Source organism: Heteronotia binoei, chromosome 5 (genome assembly GCF_032191835.1).
Source record: "Heteronotia binoei isolate CCM8104 ecotype False Entrance Well chromosome 5, APGP_CSIRO_Hbin_v1, whole genome shotgun sequence".
Taxonomy (NCBI): domain Eukaryota; kingdom Metazoa; phylum Chordata; class Lepidosauria; order Squamata; family Gekkonidae; genus Heteronotia; species Heteronotia binoei.
Window position 1 is genome coordinate 140,355,816 of NC_083227.1, and position 13,347 is coordinate 140,369,162.

At 41.3% G+C, this 13,347-nt stretch overlaps 1 protein-coding gene across 3 annotated transcripts in view; it reads right to left on the reverse strand.

Annotated features, from left to right (window-relative positions):
* The window catches only part of SEPTIN8 (septin 8), an 88,711-nt gene that overhangs the window by 37,373 nt on the left and 37,991 nt on the right, over nt 1–13,347 (reverse strand). For all 3 annotated transcript variants that reach the window (XM_060240510.1, XM_060240512.1, XM_060240511.1), the window contains exon 2: nt 4,184–4,298. In XM_060240510.1, the coding sequence (XP_060096493.1) occupies nt 4,184–4,298 (115 nt within the window). The remainder of the gene's footprint in view (nt 1–4,183; nt 4,299–13,347) is intronic.

Consider the following 13,347-nt stretch of genomic DNA (forward strand, 5'->3'; position numbering starts at 1 on the left):
TATTTAAAACACTGAGGACTGGGAGGATTAGCACTCTTGCAATATTTTGTTTATTTAACAGTCTCTGATAACTGACACCTCTTATTATGAATAATCATATCAAAAGTTGGAGACAATGTCTGTGCTGTAGCAATCTTGAGTATGTTGCTCAGGTGTCCATCTATACGTTTTGTACCTACTTTTGATTTATTGCCAACCTACCGTTGATTTATTGACATTCATTACAGAATCTCATGGTCAATGCTTTGAGCATAAGACCTAGAGGAAAACATGAAATGCAAGCTTTTGTACATAAATTGCTTCACGAGTTCATGAATATGTGAAGGTACCATGACACACACTGAGAGCTGTGTGTTTGTCTACAAAACTATAGTCTTCCCCAGAGAAATAACTACAACTCCTATGAGGCAGTGCATGAATACAGAGACAGCAATGTATAGCTGTCAGTATTAGTCTACTTATATGAGAAGCCTAGGTTAAAATTCCCCAGTCTAAAAAGGAAATATGCTGAGTCTGGATATACACTCACAGCCTAATCCACCTGACTGACATTATTCCTCATCAAAATAGTTCACATTGCTTCCCTACTGAGAAAGGCTGGATCATGAAGGCATGAATACAGTGAAAAGGGGAAGGCAAACCCAGTTGCACCCAGGAGAGCCCAGGCATAATGAGCCAACAAATATCTCTGTCTGTCTATCTCTCTCTCTCTCTGTGTAGCAAGGCAAAAAGCTCATACCTTGAATAAACCTTTATGGATCTTAAAGGTGCTTTGTATCTGTCCCATGCAATCAAGTGATCAAGATCAGTTGTTAGACTTTTACAATTGGATTAACTAATGCATTAAATTTGTATTGCATGTAGACAACAGATGGTTTTTTTGTATGGGATGGTGAGCAAGAGGAACAGAAAAATCTATGGAGGGCTATTTAAAGAAACGTAGTGTCAAAAATTCAGAGTATGAGATCCGCCATCTGAAATATATTAAGAACAGACTTAGAGGAAACTAGGGGACCTGCACCAAACTGGATGATTTCTTGCAGGAGAAATTATTCACTGAGAAAAAAGCTGACCTTGGGAAGTTTACTTACAGCCTAACTTTTAACCACATTAGTAGTAGTTTTAAGACAGCGTATATAGGAACTGGGATATTTTGGAAGACATTCCTATGTGTGATAAGAGACGTCATCTCTTTTAAGAGAGTATCTAATTGAGATCAACTGACACACCTCTCTTTCTGTCAACACACAACAGACTTTACTAGGAACTGGTCTTTCCCAGGGCATTTTCCTTGTGGGAACTGCATGTATTTTTAAGTACATCTCTATTAAGAATGTTTTCATAAATCCTGTAGATAATAAAAACACATAATTAAGAATTTCATGACATCCAGCTCCAAAAGGATAATTTATGTCATCAAGTGGCCTTGTCATAAATTTTAAGCTGGAAAAACTTTGAGGAATCTAAAAACTCATGCTGTGGGACATAAAAGTAATATCCGCCTTTAAAAAACAGCCAATCTTCTTTATAGAACATTATCATTGCTCCATTAACCTGTCATTCAGAAGCTAGCTAGCAACAATGATAAACTTACTTAGAAGGGAGGACGAATGGATTTTGAGAATAGGTATTTTGGTTCCTCATGGGTTAAATGAGGACTTTGATCCCTTGCAGCTAACATAGATAAGGGACCTGTTGCATTTTGTCTTCTTTTTTTTCTGTAAGTTCAACTGCTGTTAGAAAGTGCTGTTATTTTATTTTTCCAGACACGTTTGCCCATGTATTATTATTTGACTAGGAGTAAGGCCCGTTGTGAAGAAAAATACAACAGGCTCCAGAAGGAGGCTCTGGATGAGTGCCTGCCACCCTTGCTGTCTTCCCACCCACGCAAATGAAGGCATTCACTCCCCCCCACCACAACCTCAAGGGGAGCTAATCTCTGCCATCTATCTGGAGAACAGTTGTAATTCTGAGAGATCTCCAGCCCTCGCCTGGAGATTGGCAACAATGGTTCCTCAGGAGGAAAGGCCTTTCCCTCAGAGGCCTGTAGCGATCCCTTAGGAATTTCCCACCAGCCTGGAAAGGTACCACTAAAGGCCTCTGGGCGAATGCCTCCCCCAGCCTTGCTGTCTTCCCACCCACCAAAGTGAAGGCATTAATCCCCCCACCACCTCACAGGGAGCTGATCTCTGCTATCTAGGATTTCCTGACCTGGAGCTGGCAACCCAGGGGGGTGGACTAGATGGTCTGTATGGCCCTTCCAACTCTATGATTCTATGTAAGAGGGACTTTTCAGCGGCAGTCCCACAATTATGGAACAATTATTCCCCAGGAACATGAGTCTGGCCACCACACTTTCAGTCTGAAGCAGCTGAAGATAGTTTTATTCAATGCATTTGATTAAGTTACTAGCAGACCTAAACTGCGGTTTTAAATGCATTTTAAATGCTTTGAGCTTTGTAAATAGAGTCGCCGGGCCCTCATGGCAACCGGCAAGGAATGGGGAGGACTTACTTGGAGAAAGAGAAAAGCCCAGGTCTCATTGCTGGCATTGCATAGGAAGTGATGTCAATCACACCAAAGATGTCCAAGCAATACTCTGGTATTTCAGCAAAAAACTCTATGATAGAAGCCAGTTTTACCATAGAGTTTTTACCCAAATACCAGAGCATCGCCAGGGTGTCACTGGTGTAATGATGTTACTGCCAGTGTGATGCTGGTGATGAAGCCTGGGCCTCTCTCTTTCTCCAGGTAAGTTGCCCCGCTGGCCAGCTGGGACAGTATCTGGGGGGCAGCGCCTGGTGGTGGTGGGTCCGGCAACCCTATCTGTAATGAAGAAAGGCAGCTAATAAATTTTTGAAATAAATAAAAATAAACAAATTTACAGCACCTCCCATATAACTCTATCCATCCACCCATCTAGTTGCAAGAACACATATTTTAAAAGCCTTGAAAATTATCAGCAAAGGGACTATAAAACCTCAACAAGACCCAGAAGAGCACGCGCTGTCGTTAGAAGCTGAGAAACAAACATATGCAGACAATTTAGAATTCTTGGCTTGTCCACAGCCTCAAATTGAAGCTATTGACAGCCTGATCTGTGCTGAATTTTCAAGGGGCAGAAAAGCAATTTTTGAATCTCGATATGCACTTGACTGGACCAGAGAGAAAAAGCATATCCATTATATATTTAACTTCCAACCCCACCCCCCATCAATATAAAACTATTTAGCATAGTGGGATTATGATGTTGCATTTGGTCATACCATGTCACCATGTGGGACTCTATAGTCCATGGGCTGAATCCACCCAAAGATTTCACAGAAAGTGATGGCAGAGTGGATCTTTCCCTTTCCCATCTTCAAGCACCTGCTGATTGTCCTGAAACTCTTCTCTAAGGATCAGCATAGCCTTGGCAAGTAAAATGAGCCATGAAATGGGAGAGGTGGGGCAAGAGAGCTGCAAAGACAGCGGGCATTCCATAAATCACATCATTTTTGCTGTTCTGTAGGCCCAAGCAGAAAAAGAGGAGATTCCACTTGATTCCCACTAGTCACTCTACACCTTCTCCCATCCTGGGCCTCATTTCATTTGTGAGAATCTTTCTATTCCAAAAAAAGAAGTTTCCAGATAAACAAACAGCTGCTCAAGAAAGGGGAAAGATCCCCCTCCATCAAATTGTTTTGCAAACTCTTCCAGTGAATGCAAGCAAGCACTCTAGTTTTACGCAACAAATATATTGCTTGGATTTGTGCTTCAAAATATTTTCCCCAATACAAGGTTAAATGAAGCTTAACTTGATAGGCACCATCAGATAAAGGCAAAAAAGCAGTCTTAAAATACGAGAGCAGACCTCAGCAGTGACATTTTATCCAAAACTTAACACTTTACGGCAGAAATCCGTTTTCAATGTACCAAGCTTATTATTCGGGTGTTTGTTTTCTACTGGGAATGGCCAAAAGTATGCATCTTACACACCTGTCCACAACCTTTTTATATAGATACTTTTTTTATAGAGCAAAGCTTTTTAAGCTCCGCCTCAGACGGAACAAACAGTTGCACTTTAAGTTCTTTCCCAGCACATCAGCCATGGTTTGACAGCTACAGTGGAGAAGCCCTGGTGCTGGTTTCTGTGTGCCATTATCCTCAAGCATTTATCCTTTGCAATAAACACTCTACTCACCCACACAGAGGATGTTGAAGCTGAAGCCTTGTGTTACAGATTTGCTGACAAGCTGGTCAGGAAGACTGTCAAATCCAACATGGCCCCCCAGAGAAAGATTCCGTTTCTCCTCATTCTGTTAAAGACAATTTGGGGTTAAATTGAAAGGAAATTAACAAGAGCCTTGGATAAAAATACAGACTTTGTAAGAAACATTATCATTTTCCTTGGAGCACAGCAGGCTCCCTAGTCACCAAGGCAATACTACTGCTGCCCACATAGAGGTTTATTATGTTTTTATATGCCACATTCCAGACATACTGGCAATTACAGACAAGCATCTGAAGGAAGAGAAACCTTCCCTGGTTTTAACGGGAAACTATCTTAAAGAAACAGGAGACTAAACTGTGAAGATCCTTTGAAAGGACAGTCAAACACAATAGGATTCAGTTATAGGGTAGAAAAAAAATTGTCCATGTTTTATTTATCACTCCTAATCCTTTCATTTTCTAACAGCTCCTGCTTCTCAATTATGTTAACAAAGCGAGAGTGTGTGGGTTCCCCCCCCCCCCACCAGAGCCCTTGATCTGTTTCCTTTGACTCTGCCATAAGCAGCTTTGTTCAATCGCACTACAGAGATGATCACAGGTGGGGATGCACATTACTCTACAAGACCACGGAACCATCTCACCTCACCATCTGTGGCTACACCCGTTTTCTTGTTACATAAAATATCTTGCTGTACCCCACCCCCTTTCTCAACTCCAAGCACTTCCATCTGTTCTTCTTCCCTCTGCAAAGACTGCAAGACTGACAACCTTTACAAGAAGGTGTGTTTACTAAATGAGTCAAACGTTTCAGAACTAATGCCACATACCATTCACAGAAACAGAAAGAATGTGTGTCATCTAGTGCAAAAGGCAGAGTGATCCATGCAGTCCACTGGGACAGGATCAGCAAGTAAGTATTTCGCAGAAAGGCTCGACTAATACAGCAGATACTTTGTTAACAAACATAGTTGAGGAATGGGTGCTGCTGGTTAACCAATATACCAGTTAACAAAGCCTTACCCTACAGCAGGAAGTAGCTAGCAGCTATGCCAAGTTACTCCATTTGCTTCAAGTATATTCTAGTGGGTTGCTACGATTGTCAATTTCAGCACAGTGCTTAAAAGGAGCCTTGTCTTAAAGACAAACAGGTTTATTGTAGAACAAGCTATTTATTGCTAAAGCTGCAATAAGATTCAAGTCATGCAGTCACAGAAGCTAATGCTTGAGTCCGCTGGTTTTTAAAGTACTACAGAACTCCTTTATTTTGGTTCATGCATGAATCATGTGAATGTACGAAAGAAGAATCACCACTGCTCCCACCCCAAAACACAGTCATTTGTCAGACTGACCCATCAACCGCAAATGTAGTAACTGAAGCAGTCGCATCCTCCCTCCAACTCAAAATGTTTCTGGGTATAATCAAACACCTCTGACATGCCATACATGCAAGATGTCCACCAGCTCTGCACAGCAGTTAAAGTTTTGGATTGAAGAGTCCTGGCTTCAAGTCTCCATTGAACCCACCAGGTGACCTTGGGCCAGTCACCTTCTCTCAGCCTAACCTATTTCCCAAAGTTGTGAAAGGAAAGATGAGGAAGATATATATGCTGTTTGGAGGAAGGGAGTGATAAGAATGTGGGATAACTAACCAGCAAAAATATGTTACTACTAATAGCAGCTGGAATTTCTTCAGCCTGAAATTTGTAGCACATGCAAAATGCAGCTGCACAGAACTTAAGACTGAAAGGTTCTTCAGTCCATTGTCATACAGGAAAAACAAACTCCACTGAAACAGTACCTGCTTCAGGGCATTTATGAGAAAAGATACAAACTTAACCTTTCGACTTATTCCAAGAACACCACATTGCATACCATTTTTGTTTTAATGCAGTCATGTTTTAATGTCCATATTTCAAAGTGGAAAGTCAAAAGCATTACACAAAAAGGAAGAAGAGCTGCTGTCATATCCATAAGAATGCAGACTCTTCAGATTTAATAAATTCAATAAATAAATCAGTCTGATTTATTGTGCCAACTGTTGTTCAGGTTTAACTCAGTGTTTCTAGTTCCATGTGTAAACTTGTGTCCAAAATAAACTGGATTCAATGTGTCGTTATTCTAAAGGACTGGGGAAAGAGCATCTTTGAAATGAATGTACATTACATGGGTCTTTATGCATTTTTTCCCTTTTACTGCTATGTCAAAAAGCTAATCCCCTGGGTTAAGTATTTTAAAAAGGATGGTGTGTTTGACCCAGCAGACAATTCCTTTAATACCTCCTCTTGAAAGCAGTTTATCACTTAGCAAAACTATGTAGAAAGGGTTTTACCAAGCTACATTATTTCACACTTGCTTGAACATTTGCCTATGATAAAAACTTTCACCTCAGCTATAATGGCTTACTGTACTGATCACAGAAGTAGGTGTGGCCAAGAGCGAAGAGCTGTTGGCTTACATGGCATGTTGTTACTATGGGAGGATGACTTCTGTGGATCAGTGGCACAAAAGTAAACTCTAATTATATTTTTTGTTTAGATATTTATACTTTCCTTTTCTCTCCCTAACAGGATTATCCTCATAACAACCCTGTGAGATACATGAAGCCAGGAAAGTGATAATTTAGTGATAATTTATGGGAGGATGACTTCTGTGGATCAGTAGCACAAAAGTAAACTCTAATTATATTTTTTGTTTAGATATTTATACTTTCCTTTTCTCTCCCTAACAGGATTATCCTCATAACAACCCTGTGAGATACATGAAGCCAGGAAAGTGATAATTTAGTGAGCTTCCACAGCAGAATAGAGATTCAGACCTATATCTGCCAAATCCTAATCTGATACTCTAACCCACTCAGGGTGTGGTCAGACAAACTGTTTGATCAGATATCATCGCTGTTACCCTGCAGACTGAAAGGGCATGCTCAAACACCATCGTCCATATCCCATTCTCCAGCCGTTCCCTCCATTGTCACCCCTGTCCAACTGAGTTTTGTGACACCAGGGAAAGTCCAGAGGTTTACTGACATAAACCATTTCATCCTGCATTTCTGGGTGTTTATTTATTTATTTATGTTATATTTATATCCTGACCATTCTATCCAGATCAAGGTGGCTAACAGCATAAAATACACAATATAAACAATATTAAGGCAATAAAACAATCAAATAAATTGCAATGGTGCTACTTCAGGCAGATCATATAATATTTTCCTTTCTCACTTGAATTCTCACTTGTGAACTCAAACAATTTGGGAATTCTGAACTTTCAGTTGTGTTTTCTTTAAAACAGCAATTCTGTGTTCTTTAAAAAAAGCAGTGATATGCACATTATCAGATCTTTACACAAGGGTTGTGAATCACCATTTGTGTGTTTATGTGCCACAATATTTTGTTGGGATCAGGAGCCCCCAGAGGGGTATTTGAGCAACAAATTCAATAAAATAAACACTTTCTTCAGTTTCTTGGGAGTGGCAAAGTGGTGGAAATAGTCCCTACTTACACTCCATATTGGCTGCTATGATCCCACCTCCAGAACTTCACTCCAAGCATATCACAATATTCCTCTGGCAGGAAAGCTTCAAATACAACTGTAGGCTAAATATGAGCAGTCCAAAAGAATTCTCCTGAGGATCCTTTTTTATGTTGACCAATCTGACAGACATAATTCAAAGATGAGTAGGAAAGGGGGTAAGATCAGGCAGGAAGGGGAGTGATTTCTGGCCAAGAACTATAGTTGTATGGGAATCAATGAGATCACAGTACTTGGGAGGAGGGATTGCTGAGCTGTCAAAAAGGAGCAATGCTTTGAATATGCACTTTTGGACATGCGTGATAACCAAACTTTTAAAAGGATGCTACCCAACTGACTGCTTCGTTGTTACCATGCAGCAATAATCTGAACTGTCAACCACAAGGTGAATGTGGTGCACCAGATTAAGGATAGATGTTTGGACAAAAAATAGAGATAAAATTAGAAGTGTGGCCAAAACTTGCTAAGCCTGTCATCTGACCACAGCCCAAACCACACAGGCTTTTAACTGTGTAGCAGACAGAGTTCAAGAGGGAATGCCTTGCCTCTCAAACTGAGCTGCAAAAGGCTTCACGTACAGTACATTGAATTTGTACAGCTGCTAGAGCTTCAGTCTCCCTGCTGAGAAAAAAAGGGGAGGGAGTACCTGCTCTAGTTGCAATTAATTTTAGTTCATCCAGCAAATCCTGGTGGATGAGTAGAAAATCAGTCTCAATGCTTGTGGACCAAGCTTCTCAGTTCTTTGTGCTAATAAATTCTACACAGATGTTCCTGTATGGACAGTTCAAAGGAGTTAAAATACTTATGAAATTTTCAATGAGCTGTCTATTAAACCCCCTCACACACACACACAATTATTTCCATAAGGAACATGAGATTTTTCTCCAAGATAATTAAACAAAATATTAACTTGTCTAGTGAAATATAAATGTATCTAACCTCCCCCTTTAAAAGTTCAAACAAGAAATCCCTTATTTTATGAGATGAGAAGAGAATCCCATCATAAAAACAGCTTTCTTGGCTATGATGGAACTATGCAGGCCAAATTCTTTTTTTAAATGGATACTTCATCGTGCTTGCTGTGCATATTGATAGATGTTTGTTCTTTCTTCATCTTTTGAAAGAACAGGCAGCACAACACTCTCCCATGGGGGCTGCCAAGGCAGGGAAGACAATCTGACCAGAACAGTTTGTTGTCATCCACTCTGTTTTGACCCATCAATATCAATTGTTTTCACCAACAGAGGAAGAAGCTATTATCCAAAGCGCCCCGTTGGGACTGGCTAGTTTTCCATTCTAACAGTAATGAAGTCATCTTAAGTACCATATTGACCACCAATTATTAAAACAAAAACCCAGACCCATAAATACATATTATCTATAGAATGTGAGCAGAATTGTACTGAATATAGGATGGCATACTAAAGGCAATTTTTCCTCCATGGATATAAAACCATTAAAAGGCACTGCTGTTGAGCTATTACATTGGACCACCGTCAATACCTAAGGCAGTCTCTTTTTAGAGTTTCCACTGACAGTGAGAAAGGCATTTTAATAAACAGAGCACGGAGGTGGGTGGAATCAGCACAGGAGTCAGCAGGGGAGTAAATGGCAACACTAAACAATAACTGTTCTCACAATGTCCAAGCAAATCTTTTCACTTGACAGATATAATGTTAATCACAGGGGCAGAGATCACAAACCTGCGTTTGCCTCAGTTCCACATCTTTCCTGGACCAGGAAACTTACAGATGTTTTAAGGCTCACATCAGAAGAGGAGGTGGATAAGATAATGCAATGAACAGGAAATTCAAAGGAAGACTCGGGCATACCCAGAGCCATCTCTGTCTTCTCTTTTGTGGTCTATTTTTGCTGCTGTCCCTTAATGTTTATTGTTCACTTTCCTCCCCTCTCTACACTATTGCCCTCAACCCTAGTAAAGAATGTTGCACTTTAGCACAGTGTTGCTCAGCTTTGCAAATATATCCACAAAGATTACTAGTCAGGTTGCCAGCCTCCAGCTGGGGCTTGGAGATCTCCCAGAATTACAACTGATTTCCAGACCACAGAAATCAGTTCTGCTGCAGAAAATGGCTGTTCTGGAAGGTGGACTTTGTGGCAATGCACTGCACAGAGCTCCCTCCCCTAACCCAAACCTCACCCTTCCCAGGCTCCACCATCAAAATTGCCAAGAATTTCCCCAATTCAGAGTTGGGGAAAGCCCTTATTACTAGCCTAATTTTCTTTTGGCTTGTCCATACACTAGTGTTAGTCATGTATAGCTCAGAAAATGAAAAAGCAGTAATGCTTTTGCAGTTTAAAGACCTTTTCTTTCTCTTTACACAGTGGCTGATTAAATGGGGGATTCCCTGTTAGATGATGTAGGATGGCCACAGGAATAAACAGCTTTAAAAAGGGGTTAAGATAGATTCATGAAGGATAGGTCTATCAATGGCTACGAGTCATGGTGACTGAGGGGAACCTCCATATTCAGAGGCACTAAACCTCTAAATCCTAGAGTCAGGTGAACATCAGGTGAAGGTCTCAGCCTCTGTGCCCTGTTGCTGGCCATCCAGAGGTACTGGTTGGTCACTGTGTGAGACAGGATACTGGACTAGATGGGACAATTGGTCAGATCCAACAGGGCTCTACTGTTCTGGTCACTAGGAAAGGTTTTTTTGCCTGATCACAAAAAACTAGGAGACTGGTGTTGCTTTTTTTGAAAAAAAACAAAAAACCCTCTGATTTTGTTATCAAAGTAGGAAATCAAAGTAAATGCCATCAAAGCAGTTTAATTTACAGAATATGTCCTATAGGAAGGACTGGCTTTTGCAAGATGTTTTAGACACATTCCATGATTTGATTAAAGCTTAACCAAAAGACAAAAGATGAACACAAGTCAAAATATCTGTGAGGGCTTTATCATCTCTACAGCCAGGAAAGGAAGTAAAGAAGGCTTGCTAGGAGCTATGATTAGAATATGAATGACCCAGAAGACAAGAGATGTTCCTAGGCAACAGTCAACATCAGTGTTATGAATTTTAAAGCAAGCTCTGCCATTTGCCAAGACAAGCTAAGACGATCTCAGAACTTGTATATGAGAATACATTAAATGGGACTTATTCATTTGATGCAGTCAGCTGCTTTTGAGTATGAACTAACTATTTCTTTAAAAAATAGCTGATGATTTGGTGGCCAATGAGTGATCAGTGTCCCATTACCATTAAAGTAAAGTTATCAAATTGTTGTTTTCCACTGGAATCAGATCCAACACTTGTTGCAATGGTCACATAAAAACCAAAAGGATCAGCAGCCAGCCACTCACAGTCCTCAAGCCCACAACCAATATGTGGGAAGAGGTCTACACAGGAAGAGCAGATCTTCATTTGCCATATCTGATGATAGATGCATTATGCCATTAAAGGTCTGGTCTGTTATGATAGATGCTCAAGGCAGCAAATATGCCTCCATTTGCTGTGCTTGTAAGTCAATGGGCCAGGGCCTTGTTGGTTCCAAACTGCTGCTACAGTAGCATGTGTGCCAGAAGCTATTCTTATGTGCTTTAAAATACAGACTGCATACTAGAAACATGCAACAGAAGTCAAACCAAATGAACACTTGTAAGTTTATGTCGCCAGCTGGGGCAGGGGGAGATCCTGACTGGCAAGCAAGAATTTTTCCCAAAATTCCACTATTACCAGATAAGGAGCATTAAAGAGAAATGTGAGCTTTTAAAGGGATTGAAGAAATATTAATATACTTTCTATGTGAAGCTGCCTGCTGGATCAGACCAATGGTACAAATAGTGGCCAACCCTGGAGGGTCATACAAGAGGTATAGAGGCCAACAACTCTCTTTGTGTTGCTTCCTAAGATTGGTATTAGAGATATATTGTCTCTGGATATGAACTTTCTCTTTAGTTATTTTGGCCAGTTGTCCTCCAGGAATATTTCTAATCCCCTTTCAAAGCCATGTTTAGTAATGACCATCACTATGACCTTTGGCAGTAAATTCCACAATTTAATTACTCAGTTCCTTTTGTCTACCCTAAATCTATCGCCTATCAACTTTATCAGTACAGGTTCCTGAAATAACTCTGGCTGTACATAATCTTGAAAACTGTTTGTTTTAGTATGCATGTCACTCAAGCTAGTCAAGACAGATAAATGATTTACCTGGTTCATATTTTTGTGAAGAGATAAGCATGATAACTGGCTTCAAAAACATGAAAAGCAAAGCAAAATAAAGCTTCCAAAACGCTTACGCTCTGCCTTTGGCAAGCATTATATTCTCACTAGGAATAAGGTCAGTTGAAGGAGAAATACAACAGGCTTAAGAAAGAGGCTCTGAGCAAGTGCACTCCCACCCTTGCTGTCTTCCCACCCACCCAAGTGAAGGCATTCATTCCCCCTTCCACCTCAAGGCGAGGTGATCTATGCCATCTGGAGAGCAGCTGTAATTCTGAGTGATTTCCAGGCATCGCCTGGAGACTGAGGAGGAAATTTCTGGTTTGGAGAGTGAAGTCTATGGCATTGTACCGCTCTGAGATCCCACCCCTCCTCACAACCCTGTGAGGCAGGTAAGGCTTGAAGTTTGTGACTGACAAACCCTGTGAGGCAGGTAAGGCTTGAAGTTTGTGAATGATCCGAAATGAACCTGGGTCTGGCAGGCCCTGCCCTGAAGCCCTAACTTCTATGCCCTCCTCAAACTCCACCACAGAATCTCCAGGAATTTCCCACCAACCTGGAACTGGAAGCCTTAGTGAGGACTAGCCCCAATGATAGTGATACCTGTCAGACCAACACACTCTCTGATAACGTTGTTGGCTTTAAGCACAGGACTTCAATCTGTCTCTTGCTGTCCCTCCCTATCTCTCTCTCTGTATCTAGACTGCTGGTACAGGAGGCCATTTCCCCCCTGTATTTGGTTCCCTTCCAGAGGAGGATAGGGAGGAGTCTTCAGCCAATCAAGGGAGTCCTCGGCCAATCAAGAGAAAACCTTCCATCCTCCTCCCTCCCTCTGCCGATCGTGAGAAGGCTTTCTCTATGGCTCTTTTCTTCCTCCTCCATCCCTCAGCCAGTCAAGGGAAGGCTTTCTTTGTCTCCTCTGCAAAGCAGAGAAACAGGTGGCTTAGCCAATGGGAGAGTAGGGAGAGCCATAAATTGCCAGAACCAACGTTGGTTGCAGAAGCAGCTTGGCTGGCTAACAAAGTCACTCGAGAGAGAGGAGTGGAGTCAACCAATGAGTTCTCCCTCAAAGACCAAAATAGGACTTGAAAGGGCCTCACCTACTGCCTTTTACTGAGAACCAAGCTTGGCTGCTTTTTACTGAGAGAAGCAAGATTAGTTGTCTAGCAGCAGCCACTGCCTAGCAGTTTCCCCAGAGGCCAATCCTTGTCTGTCCTGGGGGCAGCAGTGGGTAGGGGAGAGCAGAGTCAGCCAATGTAATGCAAGAGCAGTTGATTGATGGTTTGATGGGCCAAAGGTTGATGCACCACACTCCCACACAATCCCAACCAATGAAGGAGCTCAGATTTGCCAAGACTAAACAGCTTAGATAGATAGATAGATAGATAGATAGATAGATAGATAGATAGATAGATAG